Source organism: Sinocyclocheilus grahami, unplaced genomic scaffold (genome assembly GCF_001515645.1).
Source record: "Sinocyclocheilus grahami isolate Dianchi unplaced genomic scaffold, SAMN03320097.WGS_v1.1 scaffold260.1, whole genome shotgun sequence".
Classification (NCBI taxonomy): domain Eukaryota; kingdom Metazoa; phylum Chordata; class Actinopteri; order Cypriniformes; family Cyprinidae; genus Sinocyclocheilus; species Sinocyclocheilus grahami.
Window position 1 is genome coordinate 674,614 of NW_015505439.1, and position 14,862 is coordinate 689,475.

The following is a 14,862-nucleotide window of genomic DNA, read 5'->3' on the forward strand; positions in this document are numbered from 1 at the left end:
ATGATACAATTTTATTTCAAACTGAAACGAAAATCTAACAATTTTAGTTGAATTTTACAAAATTTTTGCATGTTTTAATACAATTTCAATTTAAAGTATTGGCATGAATGTGTGTACATTTACATTACGCATTCTTACACAAAACAAATAATGACAAATTAACTACAAATAAGTATAAGATATATCAATAACAAATAAGGTATGTTTAGAATAAGGTGTGAAGTAATTCATAAAATAAGATATGCATTTTGACATGTTTTAGTTCAAGATATTTGCAACATATAAGATGTACAGGACTAAACAATGAATTCCTCTTGTACAATTTTCCTTTATGTTTTTTGTTAAAACTGCTCTCCTCCTATGACTTCCTGTAGGGAATTCTTAAGTGAGGATGACTGGTTTCCACAAACAGTGAAAGAAATGTCCTTTTGGACAGAAAAGACACAGAGTTTGTATGTTTTTGGTTTTCCCCTCCTGTCCATTCCTGTCATCACTGGGCCGCAACCTGAACAATGGAAGAGGGTTACATCTTATTTGATTTAGTGCATGGGAGTCTTGTTACACAAAACACACACACACACACACACACACACACACTTTAGACCTCAGGCTGAAATGATCAGATTCCACACAGCAGCCTCGGAATGAAGTAAAATATCTGGTTTCTGTTAACCCTGATCGAGAGGGCAGTGTCACAAGTCTTGAGGGTGAACTGAGCTACCTGAACCCCAAAAGAGATCCCTTGTGTCAACTAACAGTATGATCTGCTTCTGCTTCTGCTCCTGCTTAAGGTGAAAAACGTTTCAAGAATTGGACCATTATTTAAATTCACAACCATTTTCAGCACTGACGATAATAAGAAATTAGAATGATTTCTGAAGGATTGTGTGAAAATTCAGGAATAAATTACATTTTAAAATATATTATAATAGAAATCAGTTATTTTAAGTTGTAAAAATATTTCACAATATTACTGTTTTACTGTATTATCTTATCAAAGAAATGCAGCCTTGGTGAACATAAGATACTTTTTCTAAAATCATTTCTAATCAGCTTCTAAATCAGTAAAAGATGTTTCCAGCTTGCTTTGCTCTGGGATCTAGTCAATGAGAACCTTCAACAGCATGCACAGAATACAGATGTGGCAATGAGTTGACCAATTTACTTCCATCTCAATTAGGGAGTTCCTGTCTTATCTATCCTTTAAAATCGAGGATAGCACTGTTGCATCTGAAAATTATGGACGTTCATTTCCCTAAAGACAACAGTGAGCACAGGGGGTTTACAGATTGAACAGAGTTTGGGATTCCTGCCTGTATTGTCGGCCTGCAAGCAAAATGATATTCATCTGAGTAAATTATAGCAGGATATCACTGCTGCCATGAGGCTGTTTGAGATAAAGGAGCCTGTGCCAATCTTCTTAGTTTACAGTGAACTCAGCATTTTTATATAGCCTAGTTTACAGTGAACTCAGCAGTTGCCTTGCTTAATCTATTATTCATATACAGCTTCAATTATCAAAGTTAGCAAGTAGAGAGATTCTTGATGCTCTTTCATGATGCAAGCAGTTGTTATGCTTTTAGTATTTGCTTATTTATTCCAATTATATTACAATATTATCAGCGAATACCCAAGTCGATTAAATTTATAACACAAGCCAGATACAGTTAAACTAGAAGTGCACTGCTGATGTTAAATTCATAACACCTAAGCTGAATAATTGTAAGTTGTATTTATATATGATGTCGATTTATTGGTCCAACATCCTGCCAAACAGTAGCATGATACAATTTTATTTCAAACTGAAACGAAAATCTAACAATTTTAGTTGAATTTTACTAAATTTTTGCATGTTTTAATACAATTTCAATTTAAAGTATTGGCACGAATGTGTGTACATTTACATTATGCATTCTTACACAAAACAAATAATGACAAATTAACTACAAATAAGTATAAGATATATCAATAACAAATAAGGTATGTTTAGAATAAGGTGTGAAGTAATTCATAAAATAAGATATGCATTTTGACATGTTTTAGTTCAAGATATTTGCAACATATAAGATGTACAGGACTAAACAATGAATTCCTCTTGTACAATTTTCCTTTATGTTTTTTGTTAAAACTGCTCTCCTCCTATGACTTCCTGTAGGGAATTCTTAAGTGAGGATGACTGGTTTCCACAAACAGTGAAAGAAATGTCCTTTTGGATAGAAAAGACACAGAGTTTGTATGTTTTTGGTTTTCCCCTCCTGTCCATTCCTGTCATCACTGGGCCGCAACCTGAACAATGGAAGAGGGTTACATCTTACAAAGTAAGCTTTTGAATAACTGGGACAGCTCCACAGTAGTCAAAGATGTGGCACATTGACTTTCTCCACTAGGTGGAGACAGATTTTCAGAGGCGTGGCTGAAGCATACTGCAAGAGATGTTCAGATCAATGGGGCACTATCAATTACATACATTCATGAATGCATTTATGAAGTTTATGAATGTTTCTTTATTTAACCTGTTTAAATTAAACAACTAAATGAATATACAGTGAATATATATATAGTATATATTTAGGAAATATAAATAATGATAGTGGATTCCACAAGCGAAAATGCTTATATTTTTATTTAACTCAAAAAAAAAAAAAAAAGGAAAAAAATCGCTTTGTTTACAGAGGCACCTTTAAAAAAACATTTAACATGATTTTTATTCTATATAGTGTAGACTCAAGATTATTTTATTTTATTTACTTTTGAATGTATATTTCTGTGTTAAGTGCACTACCATTCAAAAATTTGGGGAAATTTTGTAACTACCATTCAAAAGTTTGTGTAAGATTTATGCTCACAAAGGCTGCTTTTATTTGATCAAAACAAGACAAACAGTAATATTCTGAAATATTTTTATAATTTAAAACAACTGTTTTCTATTTTAATATATTTTAAAATGTAATTTATTTCTCCATCATTACATCAGTCCTCAGTGTCACATGATCCTACAGAAATCATTCTAATATGCTGATTTGGTGCTCAAGAAACATTTAATATTATGTTTAATGTTGAAAATAGTGGTGCTGCTTAATTGTGTGTGTGTGCATGTTTATGTGGTTTATGAGGACACAAATTTGTATAATAACATGGGTATGACATAGGTATTACAACGAGAAGGTGATTTATGAGGACATTTTCAGTGTCCCCGTAATTCAAAAGGCTTATAAATAATTCAGAATGAGTTTTTTTGAAAATCTAAAAATGTAAATTTTTTCAGGATTCTTTGATTAAAAGAAAGTTCAAAAGAACAGCTTTAATTTGAAATGGAAGTCTTTTGTGTCTTATAGGGGCTATTCACATAACAAGTTTTTCCATTCCACTGCACTACTTTTCCATTGTTTTTCTATGTAAACACACACAAAATGAACATGTTTGACTGTTGCACTTGCATCTTGCATCATCAGCTGGGGGAAGAAAATGTTCTGAAAGTGATTTGCCGTTATGGTTCCCCTGTGTCATTATCGTTATAGTTGTGGTGTGTACTATATAGTTAGTGTCCCTGTGAACCAACCTTTAATGTTAATCTTTTAATAAAAATGACAATAAAAGGTAATAAAAACCTTTATTTTCTTGCCATTTCACTGCCTGCGTCTCACGTTTTCGAAGCAAAAATGCATTTTGAATGGCATCTGCTCCAGAATTTATTATAGTTGGAATATCTGAGTTTTTTTTTTTTTGCAAATACTCTTTGCTTTCATAGTCTCAAGCGTTACATATAGGCGATGCCTGAGTAAAGATCAAAATTAATGGTGAGTTTAGTATGCACAAAGATCCCCCATTTTAATTACAAATCTCTAAGAAAATAAAAATCCATTTCCTGCCCTTTAATCTTATCCTATCTTTCTCTCTCTCTCTCTCTCTCTCTCTCTCTCTCTCTCTCTCTCTCTCTCTCTCTCTCTCTCTCTCTCTCTCTCTCGATGTCCACTGCTGTCCAGTCCCATTACATCACCGGTGTCATTTCTCTGATTAGGCATCTAAACCCAAACACTGCAGAGAAAGAGAAATGTTGAAGAAAAAAAACGCCCTAACCAGGAGAAATTACCAGGCCGACAAAAGATCTGACAAAAGCTGAGTAGAGTTTTGAAGTGGGTCAGAGAAATGTGGTTTGACTGACTATGAAAATTGCAAACAGTACAAAATGTAATCATTACTGAAAGCCGTTGCAACTGGAATTATTAAAGATGATGATATTGGTCAAGTAGAATCAATATATGTGGGTGAAGTCATCAGAAGGCACGGGATGATGACAGATTACATACTCACAGCTCTACTTTACGTCATGCTTTGTGTTGGAGTAAACCATAAGAGGTGTGCGTTTCCATGTTTCTAATAGGCTGAAATGTATATAATAGATAAAAGCAAGTGGGCATAATATTGCACATTTCAATACAAAAGAGCAGGTGTTTTTCATCCCAAACTATTTACAGTGAATGTGTGCAGTGCTGAGAGAGCAAGACTGTGCTTCCAGTAACTGTCTGATTTCTGTCACACCTCAGTGGGATTTAACTAGGGTTTTTATTCATTATGCTTCCACTGTTCCCTTCCCCTAAGATCAATACACAGACAGCACCTGGGGACATATGCAGATTGAGTCTCTGGGGTCCAGATTCTAGGTGGCGTGGCATGTTGAGAAGATATTCAGTCGGGTCTGAAAGTCTGAGACCATAGTGAAAATGCTGTTATTTTGCCTTTGTTACAAAACATTTAATTACAAATGATCCACAGCATGTAAAATCAAATAATACTTTTGGACCATACTGTATGTAAGGAGAAACTTAAGACCATGCTACACTGGCACCTAAATTATATCATCACATCTCTTATTGTGATGATCTCCCTCTCTCTTTCCAGTCAGTGTTTCAGTCATTAGATGAGGAGCACTGGCTGACTAAAGATCTTTCCTGTTCCTGTCAGAACAATTTAGTTTCTATTACATTGCAGTACGGTACAGAGACACACCCCTTGCTTGAGTCCATCACTCCCTAACAAATGTATTTAGACCTTCTAGCTTCCTGGCATCCCTTCATTTTTTGTCTTCTTCTCTTGTTGCACTCTTTGTGGACAGATATCTGGGTGACATCATATAGGATGGGTATGGAGTTCTGTAGCAGTAGAAGAAAAGGTGGTGGTTCACAAATGTGACAGATGCAGTTTATACATTATGAAAATACAGGATATAGTACAGAGGGTAACGTCTGATTTAAATGTATAATATATATGTAATATATTTTAGAAAAATACAGGATATAGTACAGTAGAGCAATGAGTGGTCTAAATAAATGTTTAAATATATTTAATATTTAATATAATATAATATATTTTGAAAATATATACTATATTTTGGAAAAAGAAAAATGTTTGTTTTGTTTTTGCTTTTGTTGTATTATTATTACTAATATTTCTTAATATTAATGTTCAATTATTTTTGATATTATTGTAAAGTGAATTCTAATCTCTGTCATTTGTAATTCTTCTTGTCATCTACATTATGTGTTGGAAAACACCCATCCTCTGTTTTGCATGGACACCTGCAGTAAGGCACAAAGAGTTAACACTGTGATGGAGAAAAGGTGCTCTGCCACTCACCTCGTCCAATAGCAGCACTGGAAGATGATGTCATGTGCTAGGAGGGGTGCTGCTGCTGATGCTTCTGAGCTCTTGTATCCGAGGAGCAGCAGGCACGGAGCAAAAGAGAGGGAGGTGAAAAAGAGGATACCAGGGAGAGAGAAAGAGACAGAAAGAGAGAGGGGGGAAGATAGGGACACCACCTCATCAAGGAGAAAAGGTAAGTGTGGGCATCACAAAATCAAATGAGAGGAGACTTGCTGTGCTCTGATGTTTTTGTGATCTGACTTGCATTTATTACTAAAAATGAAAAATGTTATCTTTGAGCTTAAGACTAAATGTGCTGCACCAGAGTTCTAAAGGGAACTCAGTGTTCTTATAACATGCTCTGTCTGCCATCTATAATGTATTCAAAACAACTTTTATATGCATGAAAATGGGAATGTATTTGGCAAATGTATCTGTATCTGTGTACAGATATGCACCAATGTGTTAAAAGATGACATAATTGAAGAGTGTACTAGATTATGTCATTCCAAGGCAAGAGTCAGTAAACAACCTTTTGCACAAATACACATTGACTGCAGTGATTAGGGTTGCATTTGGATTCATTTTGTTACTTATTATTGCGTTTTGTATTAATGTAGTCATTTGAGAGCGGATTTTAGCCTGTTTAGCCTGACATTTAGCCTGACATTATGAACATATGCCATTTGGGACAACAGTTTAACAATATATAAAGGTGTCATATCAATTTGTTTTGTAACGGTGATGTGACAATGTAGCGACAAATATGGTAACTGACAAGCTGTAAGTAAACAACTACATGCAGGAAGTGTGTGTTTGGACAAAAGTATTGTGTGTTCATTTATGAACATGGCAGGGCAATGCTTCTCTCTCAGTGGTGTCTCTCCATAGTCAGCTCAACATGTCAGTTTTGCACATGGTTTTAGGATTTATGTAATGTCTATTGTTTTCTATAATTGTTTTGTATACTGATAAGTGGCAGCTTTGAGGCAGAGTAACAATACAGAGATTGTGCGTGACACTCCCTGCTGCTCCTCATCTGAATTCATGCTCCTCTAGTGTCCCGCCACAACACAACAAGCTCCTTTCAGACATCTCATGCACAATGGATCTGCATTTGACATAAAATGCTACTGTAGTAATTATTTGTTCATTTTTGCCAGAGTGTTTTATCCTTGTGGTAAAAAACAACATACTCTTTTTTTAATCCTCTCTTTCTTTCTGTCTTTCTCTCCCTGTCTCTAAACAGGACAGAGTGAAGGGTTGTAAACTACACACAATACTGCATAAACATGACCTTGGCAGGTAAGCTACAGAAGTCAGCCCGGATTCCCAAACTCCAAAGCCCCCATTGTCAAATTCAAAATTTGAATATTTTTCTCCAGAGTAACAAATATCATGCACATTATATTTAAGCATATTTTTTTGACATGTTATATACATTATATTGTCATAATTATAAATTCGAAATTGTTATAATTATATATTTGAAATACACGTAATTTATTTGAAATGAACCTGTTTCCAAACAAGTTTCCCAAACAATCCCCCCAAACTCCCATTGGCCAAGCAAACATGTAGTCCCGCCCCCATAATCACGCCATTAATTGATTTTGTGAGAGAGCCACCTTAAAGTTTTCTACTTGGCTAAATGCGATCGAAAAGAGATTATTTTCTGTTTATATTTAAGCATTTCACAGGTATACTTTTATCTTAAGCAAGTAAAAATACTCTAGGAGCGCTTTACTTGACCCGGTTTATTTAGTGATATCTGTCAGGTAGTTGAGACATTTTTTTGTGCTTAAATGAGTTAATTACTTTTAAAATGTCTAATTTTCTGCACTTAAACCAAGAGTGATCAGGATCTTTGACAGAATGCAGGCTTTGTTCATGTTTACAAGGAATTTTGTACTTGCCTGACATTTCTCCACACAGCATATCGAGACAAGGTGAAGGAGCTCCCTCTAGTGTCACCAGGTATACTTTTATCTTAAGCAAGTAAAAATACTCTAGGAGCGCTTTACTTGACCCGGTTTATTTAGTGATATCTGTCAGGTAGTTGAGACATTTTATGTGCTTAAATGAGTTAATTACTTTTAAAATCTCTAATTTTCTGCACTTAAACCAAGAGTGATCAGGATCTTTGACAGAATGCAGGCTTTGTTCATGTTTACAAGGAATTTTGTACTTGCCTGACATTTCTCCACACAGCATATCGAGACAAGGTGAAGGAGCTCCCTCTAGTGTCACTTCTGTGCTCCTGCATCAATTCAAACCCTGCAGAAAACCCCACATACAAGGCTGAGGGTAAATAATAAAACATTACTCATCGGTATTTATACTTTATAGACACATCTCTATCGCTACAATACAATGATCTTAAATATAATACAGATTTGATAACATTATGCTCACAGTAATCTGTGTGTGATCATTCTTGAAGATGCAGTGGATCTCAACTGGTGTGTGATCAAAGATATGGAGGTCATCGAGCTAAACAAGCGGGCCTCGGGCCAGGCATTTGAGGTGATCCTGAAACCCCCCTCTTTTGATGGCGTGCCTGAGCTTAACACATCCATGCCCCAGCGTAAGGACCCCTCACTGGAGGAGATCCAAAAGAAACTGGAAGCTGCTGAGGAGAGGCGGAAGGTCTGAATTTACACCCAAACCAAATACCCAAACCATTCCTCTCTTCGGTCTGATTTTAATGCTGCAGCTGTATTCTTCTCCCCAGTTTCAGGAGGCTGAGATGTTAAAGCATCTTGCTGAGAAGAGGGAGCATGAGAGAGAGGTCATCCAGAAGGCTTTTGAGGAGAACACCAACTTCATCAAGAATGCTAAAGAAAAGTTGGAGCAGAAGATGGAGGCCATCAAAGAAAACCGAGAGGCTTTGCTTGCTGCCATGCTGGAGAGACTACAGGAAAAGGTACAAACTAACTGCCAGGCATGTAAAGTACTTTATTAAAGCACTTATTAAATGCAAATTGTTGTTTACAAGTAATGAGACATAATTCAGAGGGAAACAGGATATTTAAAAAGAATAAATGTAGAACTGGACTTTAAAGATTATTTCTGATGAAAATGTATTTCATTTGATTATGCATAGCTAAAACATTAAACTTTACTAAGAATGTTTTTAACTTTTAAAAATGTCATTACAATCATTTTTTTTTCCTTTACCTTCATACATGTAATTTTTCATGTAAATTCACTACCATTCCAAAGTTGAGGTTTTATAGGATTTATGGGAAAAAAAGTTTAAAGTATCTTATGCTCACCCAGGCTGTTTTTTTTAAAGTTAAAAAAAAGTAAAAAAAAAAATAAAATACATAGTAAATAGTAAAAAATAATAATATTTGCTCACCAAGGATGCTTTTTTTAATCAAAAATAGTAAAAAAAAAAAAAAATTTTTAAAGTAATAGTAAAAATAGTAATATTTTGAAATATTATTACCACTTAAAATAACTGTTTTCTATTTTAGAATAGTTCAAAAATACAGCATTTATCTGATTTTTTTGTTTGTTATTGTAACATTATGCATGTCTTTACTGTCTATTTTGATCAATTTAATGTGTCCTTGCGGAATAAAAGTAATGATTCTCTAAAAATATATGTATAAGTATGTTTAATATATAGAACATAATATAAAATCTTATATTTAATATATATATTTGAATATATATTTAAAAATATTTACAAATTGAAAATAATAATAATAAAATTGCCTAAATTTCCCAATTTCCCAATATTATCACAATTACACATTCAGTGGGTTCCTGGCCTTTGTGCATCTGAGCCCCTTCCCAGTCTAATTATAGAATCAGTATGAATATTGCATTAGAAAGGGGTGGATTGTTCCTTTACTTTGTTTATGCCACTGTATTTAGCTTCCCTCAGGCACACTAATACATGCATGAACACACATCGAGTAAGTTTTCTTTTGTGTGTCTATTTAGGACAAACATGCAGAGGAGGTGAGGAAGAACAAAGAGCTGAAAGAGGAGGCCTGCCGGTAGAGGAGTGCCTGCTGCACTGGACAGCTTGACTATAGTCAAGGGAGATGAAACCGGTGAAGAGAAAATAAAGCAAACGGTAGCCAATACATCTCAAAAAAGGGGACATATTGGACATTGATAATGACAATTTGCAACACACCAAGCTTTTGTGGGGTTTAACAACATCAAAACTACTTAATATTATTAAAAACAGGACGATATTGTCTAGATGACAATGCAAGGTGCACTAAGGGTATGTTGCTTTGTAGAGCTCAGCAGGTTGCTTCAGAGAAAAAGAATGAATATACCAAACCCATCTTTTGAAATGACATGAAGAAGGACAGGAAGTAGAATTGATGAGATGCTTTTTTATAACCTTCGTAACCAGTACGGATAAAAACTACATCTTAAAGTCACCCCTCACTAATGGAAATATCTGTTTACAGTCTAAACCACAAAAGCATCTTTTTCCAAAACATGTGCCATCTACTGAGGCTTTGGCTCAAGCGTCTTTAATTATCGTTTGATGTCAATATTCAATAATCAACAGGGTTTCATAGAACCTCAGGCATGCTTATACAATATGCATTAATATGCATCAGTAATCAGGTGGCTAGAGGTACAATATCACATTTCCTGCAGCGACTATGGGAGGTAGAAATATGATCAAATTAAGGTTAGATTAGAATGTTCTGGATGCCTGTAAATGTGAACGCTCAAATCCCTTTTACATACAGTACATTAAAAGTGGAGCACAGCGTCACTTTAAGCACAACTCAGAAGCACATTTAGCTTTTTTCATTCATTATATTTGTTAGGATGCTCATCAGTAGGAAAACACATAGTGGCATCTCAGAAATGAAGAATGAAAGCACTCAGGTGTGAGAAAAAGTTCCTGTTTGGATTTGGAAAATACTTTGAAAGTTTTAGAAATGAATAGTGCACTTTGCTTTGGCATGTCACTGAGCTTTATTCTTGTCAGTTTATTTTACTTGTTCTATACGAAGAAAAAGGAGTTTGATGTTGGTGTCTGGAGCATCAAAAATGAGGCGCTGAACGTGCAATGATGAGAATTGATGTAAGAATGGAACATAAATGCTCCCTGTGTTTGTAATTTCCAGATGACTAAATTCTCCAGTTAAAGTCAAATAAATGCTTCTCTTAACTAAAGCCAAGATTTTTTTTTTGTGCATTTTAACTTGTCTTATTCATACAATTATTGCACTGAAACAAACTATTACAAAGCAAAACTAAAAAGAAAATGTTACAATATATTTTATTCATCAAGACAATAAATACAAAGCTGATCAATGCAACAGAAGTTCGCTGTACCTATAGGCAGATTAATGCAACAATATAGATATACACAATATATAATATAGTAAGAGTACAGTATAGAACTAATTCTGAGGCACAACAACGGGTAGAACACATGTACAGCCCAGACTAACTATTTTAGTCTCTAGTTTAAGGGCATAGTGCATAGCATTTTTGTTCTTCACTCTCCTCAAGACGTTGATCTGGTAGTAGATTGGTTTAGATTCCAGTCCGAAGTCTTCTTTACCATCTTTAGTTAAACAGCTTTTTTTTTCACATTTTGCCTCCGAGATTTTCGATGGGATTCGGGAATTGTCCCAGGATTCTCTGAATTGAAACATTTCTAAAAATTCACTTGCAAAAAAATTACAATTAACCAAACTATCCAAAACTACTCCAAATCATTGCTATGATTCGCGTATTTGTTGCACAAGAACCCCCGCATATCACACATATAATATGAGATCAAAATGAACAACTGTAACGATTTATCAGATCAAAGACTCACTCGTATGTCCATGGTGACAAAGATCTGCTTGGAGACAGAGGGACGTTCATTGTGAGGTTCAGAGATGCATCCAAATTGACCCGCTTTCCTTTTTTTGATTTTCTTTTAGACTTTTTCTGAGAAGAAGCACCATTTAATAACAGGGCAAGCAGGTAAAGCAGCAGCACAGCTCTGAAAACCTGAGGAGATGGAGACAAAGAGTACTGCAGTGTGTTGCTTGAACGGTTTGTTCTGAGATTGTTCATTTGCCTAAACATCCGAAAGCTCTAAAGGTGAAAATCAACAACAAAAAGCCTTTGCAAACTTTAGTCCTGCGAGTCAATTTTTAAATTCAAGTAGATTATTTCTCACTTGTATTCCCCTAAAATGAAGAACAACATAATTAGAGTTTAATTCATTGGTGTGACAAACTCACCAAAGAGAGCTGCATCTTCAGAATAAAAATGTAAGTTCAGAGCTGGTACACAAAGGACAGCAAGTGTCTGAGCCCTGCATCTAACCTTTTCTTCTTTATATAGGCTGGTGAGGAAGCCTTTAACTTCCTGATCTTGACGTAGAGAGACAAATCTGGAGTACTGTAGATAATCATCTTGAGAACATTAAACTCTGATAATGAAGACCAATTTGCAATGCGTGTCTTTTTGTAATATCAGTGCAGCATTTTTTCACATATGAAAGGTGGCTAGAAGGGTGTTCATTAGAGGTTCTTCTGTTTCACTGTATGTTTAACTTGGGCACTTAAACTCTGCACTCTCCCACGTTCTCACATTTCACCCATATACACATCAGCAGACTTCTGAATAACAAATTTGTACACCAGCAGATGCATTTTATATGGGTCAGCAGCTTTGACAGGATATGTTGATTGTGTTCTGAAAGGACTGGGTTTTTGCTGGTAATAGCTGAGACAAAGTGACCCATATATACAGGTGCATCTCAATAAATTAGAATGTCGTGGAAAAGTTCATTTATTTCAGTAATTCAACTCAAATTGTGAAACTTGTGTATTAAATAAATTCAATGCACACAGACTGAAGTAGTTTAAGTCTTTGGTTCTTTTAATTGTGATGATTTTGGCTCACATTTAACAAAAGCCCAACAATTCACTATCTCAACAAATTAGAATACTTCATAAGACCAATAAAAAAACATTTTTAGTGAATTGTTGGCCTTCTGGAAAGTATGTTCATTTACTGTACATGTACTCAATACTTGGTAGGGTCTCCTTTTGCTTTAATTACTGCCTCAATACGGCGTGGCATGGAGGTGATCAGTTTGTGGCACTGCTGAGGTGGTATGGAAGCCCAGGTTTCTTTGACAGTGGCCTTCAGCTCATCTGCATTTTTTGGTCTCTTGTTTATCATTTTCCTCTTGACAATACCCCATAGATTCTCTATGGGGTTCAGGTCTGGTGAGTTTGTTGGCCAGTCAAGCACACCCGCACCATGGTCATTTAAACCAACTTTTGGTGCTTTTGGCAGTGTGGGCAGGTGTCAAATCCTGCTGGAAAATATTAACTTTTCCACTACATTCTAATTTATTGAGATGCACCTGTATGTGAACTAATACAAATGCATGTACATGCACATAAAAAACCTAAGATGTCTAATCGAAGTGTGTCTAGCCTGCTTATTGAGATCTTAAAGTTTCATTTTCAAGTTTTTAATACATAGAGCCCTATTGTAAAGCATTAGCGCTTATTAAGAGCACGATGAACGGGTTACATTTGGCAATTTCAGTGTTAAATATGCCCCAGATACACCAACTGACACTTGTAGCCCTACACAGTGCTCTTATACTCCTCCACTAGTTTCAATTTAGGTCACTGAAGTGCTGACTTGGTTCTTGAAACAGTATGTTCCAGCAGCCAACACTAGCACGACCACAAGCATATGATAACATCTCCTGAGTCATTCTTAGAAAATGACATTACAAGCAGGCGAGAAAAACAACAATGGTATGTTTAATGTTGAATGGCATGAGAACCAGTTGCAAAAAGTTGCAAAACTCTAAATTCAGCCATTTACTCACTCTCATGTCATTTCAAACCTGAAACCTCAGCTGTCTTTTTGTCCATACTGTATAATGGAAGTCGGTGGGGTCCAATGGTGTTTGGTTCCCAACGTTTTTCAAAATATTTTCGTTTTTCCACAAAAGAAAGTCAGTTATGCAGGTTTGGAGCGACATTAGGTACAGGTACATCTAAAAAAAATTTGAATATCATGAAAAAGGTCAATATTTTTTGTCACTCATTTCAGAAAGTGAAACCCATATATTATATAGAGTCATTACACATTGAGTGAAATATTTCAAGCCATTATTTCTTGAAATTTTGATGGCTTACAGATAATGAAAACCCAAAGTTCAGTGTCTTAGAAAATTAGAATATTACATAAAATCAATAAAAAAGGATATTTTAAACAGAAATGTCAGGCTTCTGAAAAGTATGTTTATTTCTATGCACTCAACACTTGGTTGGGCCTCCTTTTGCATGAATTACTGCATCAATGCGGCGTGGCATGGAGGCAATCAGCCTGTGGCACTGCTCAGGTGTAATGGAAGCCCAGGTTGCTTTGATAGCGGCCTTCAGGTCATCTGCATTGTTGGGTCTGGTGTCTCTCATCTTTCTCTTGACAATACCCCATAGATTCTCTACCCAATATTCTAATTTTCTGAGACACTGAATTTTGGGTTTCATGATCTGTAAGCCATAATCATCAAAATGTCAAGAAATAAAGGCTTGAAATATTTCACTCTATGTGTAATGAATCTATATATGGGTTTCACTTTCTGAAATGAGTGACAAAAAATATTGACCTTTTTCATGATATTCTAATTGTTTGAGATGTACCTGTAAATGACGACAGGATTGTAGGTTTTATCCCCTTACTAGGGTTTCTCCAGCTCCCACACCACCACAAGTTTACACTTACCAGTTTTAATGAACCGGGAAGCTGGACAGTAAGAAGACGCATCTTGATGCGTCTGCATGCTTGAGCAGAAAGGTTTACAACTGAGGAGCTGCACTCTGCATTTAAATCATCATTTGCTCTACATCTATGAGACAATCCAGTCATAATAATACACAGACAAATAAAACCCACATTAGACTGAAAGGGCAATGAGGGCAATCAGTAACTCTAATGACTAAGAATGTCTAATGCATGACTAATTTGAGGTTATGTGGCTTTTTCGTGTTATGCAAAAGAGCAGAGATTTATGTAATGTTAGATCTTGATCATTAGTCTTTTTGTACTGTATATTAAAAAAGTACAGTATGTATTGCATTCGTAAATATTTTGTATGTATAAGTATACTGTAGAAAAATACAATTAAGTCAATGAGAAAATGTTTTTGCCACTTTTTATTGACAGAGGCAGAATAGACAGGACAACATTGGG

The 14,862-nt window shown here is 35.3% G+C and overlaps 2 protein-coding genes across 2 annotated transcripts; one reads left to right on the forward strand and one right to left on the reverse strand.

Annotated features, from left to right (window-relative positions):
- Positions 1-5,727: 5,727 nt before the first annotated feature.
- LOC107599074 (stathmin-4-like) lies at positions 5,728-10,806 on the forward strand. The gene is made up of 6 exons (XM_016290559.1): positions 5,728-5,833; positions 6,890-6,945; positions 7,852-7,947; positions 8,084-8,289; positions 8,375-8,566; positions 9,598-10,806. The coding sequence occupies exons 2-6, from the start codon at positions 6,933-6,935 to the stop codon at positions 9,655-9,657; spliced, it is 567 nt and encodes a 188-aa protein (XP_016146045.1). The 5' UTR covers positions 5,728-5,833; positions 6,890-6,932; the 3' UTR covers positions 9,658-10,806.
- A 90-nt stretch (positions 10,807-10,896) lies between these two features.
- Positions 10,897-12,053, reverse strand: LOC107599119 (interleukin-17F-like). Its single transcript, XM_016290619.1, has 3 exons — positions 11,877-12,053; positions 11,462-11,640; positions 10,897-11,280 (listed from the first exon to the last, which is right to left on the reverse strand). Exons 1-3 carry the CDS (start codon positions 11,889-11,891, stop codon positions 11,037-11,039), a joined length of 438 nt encoding a protein of 145 aa, XP_016146105.1. The 5' UTR covers positions 11,892-12,053; the 3' UTR covers positions 10,897-11,036.
- Between the last annotated feature and the right edge of the window lie 2,809 nt (positions 12,054-14,862).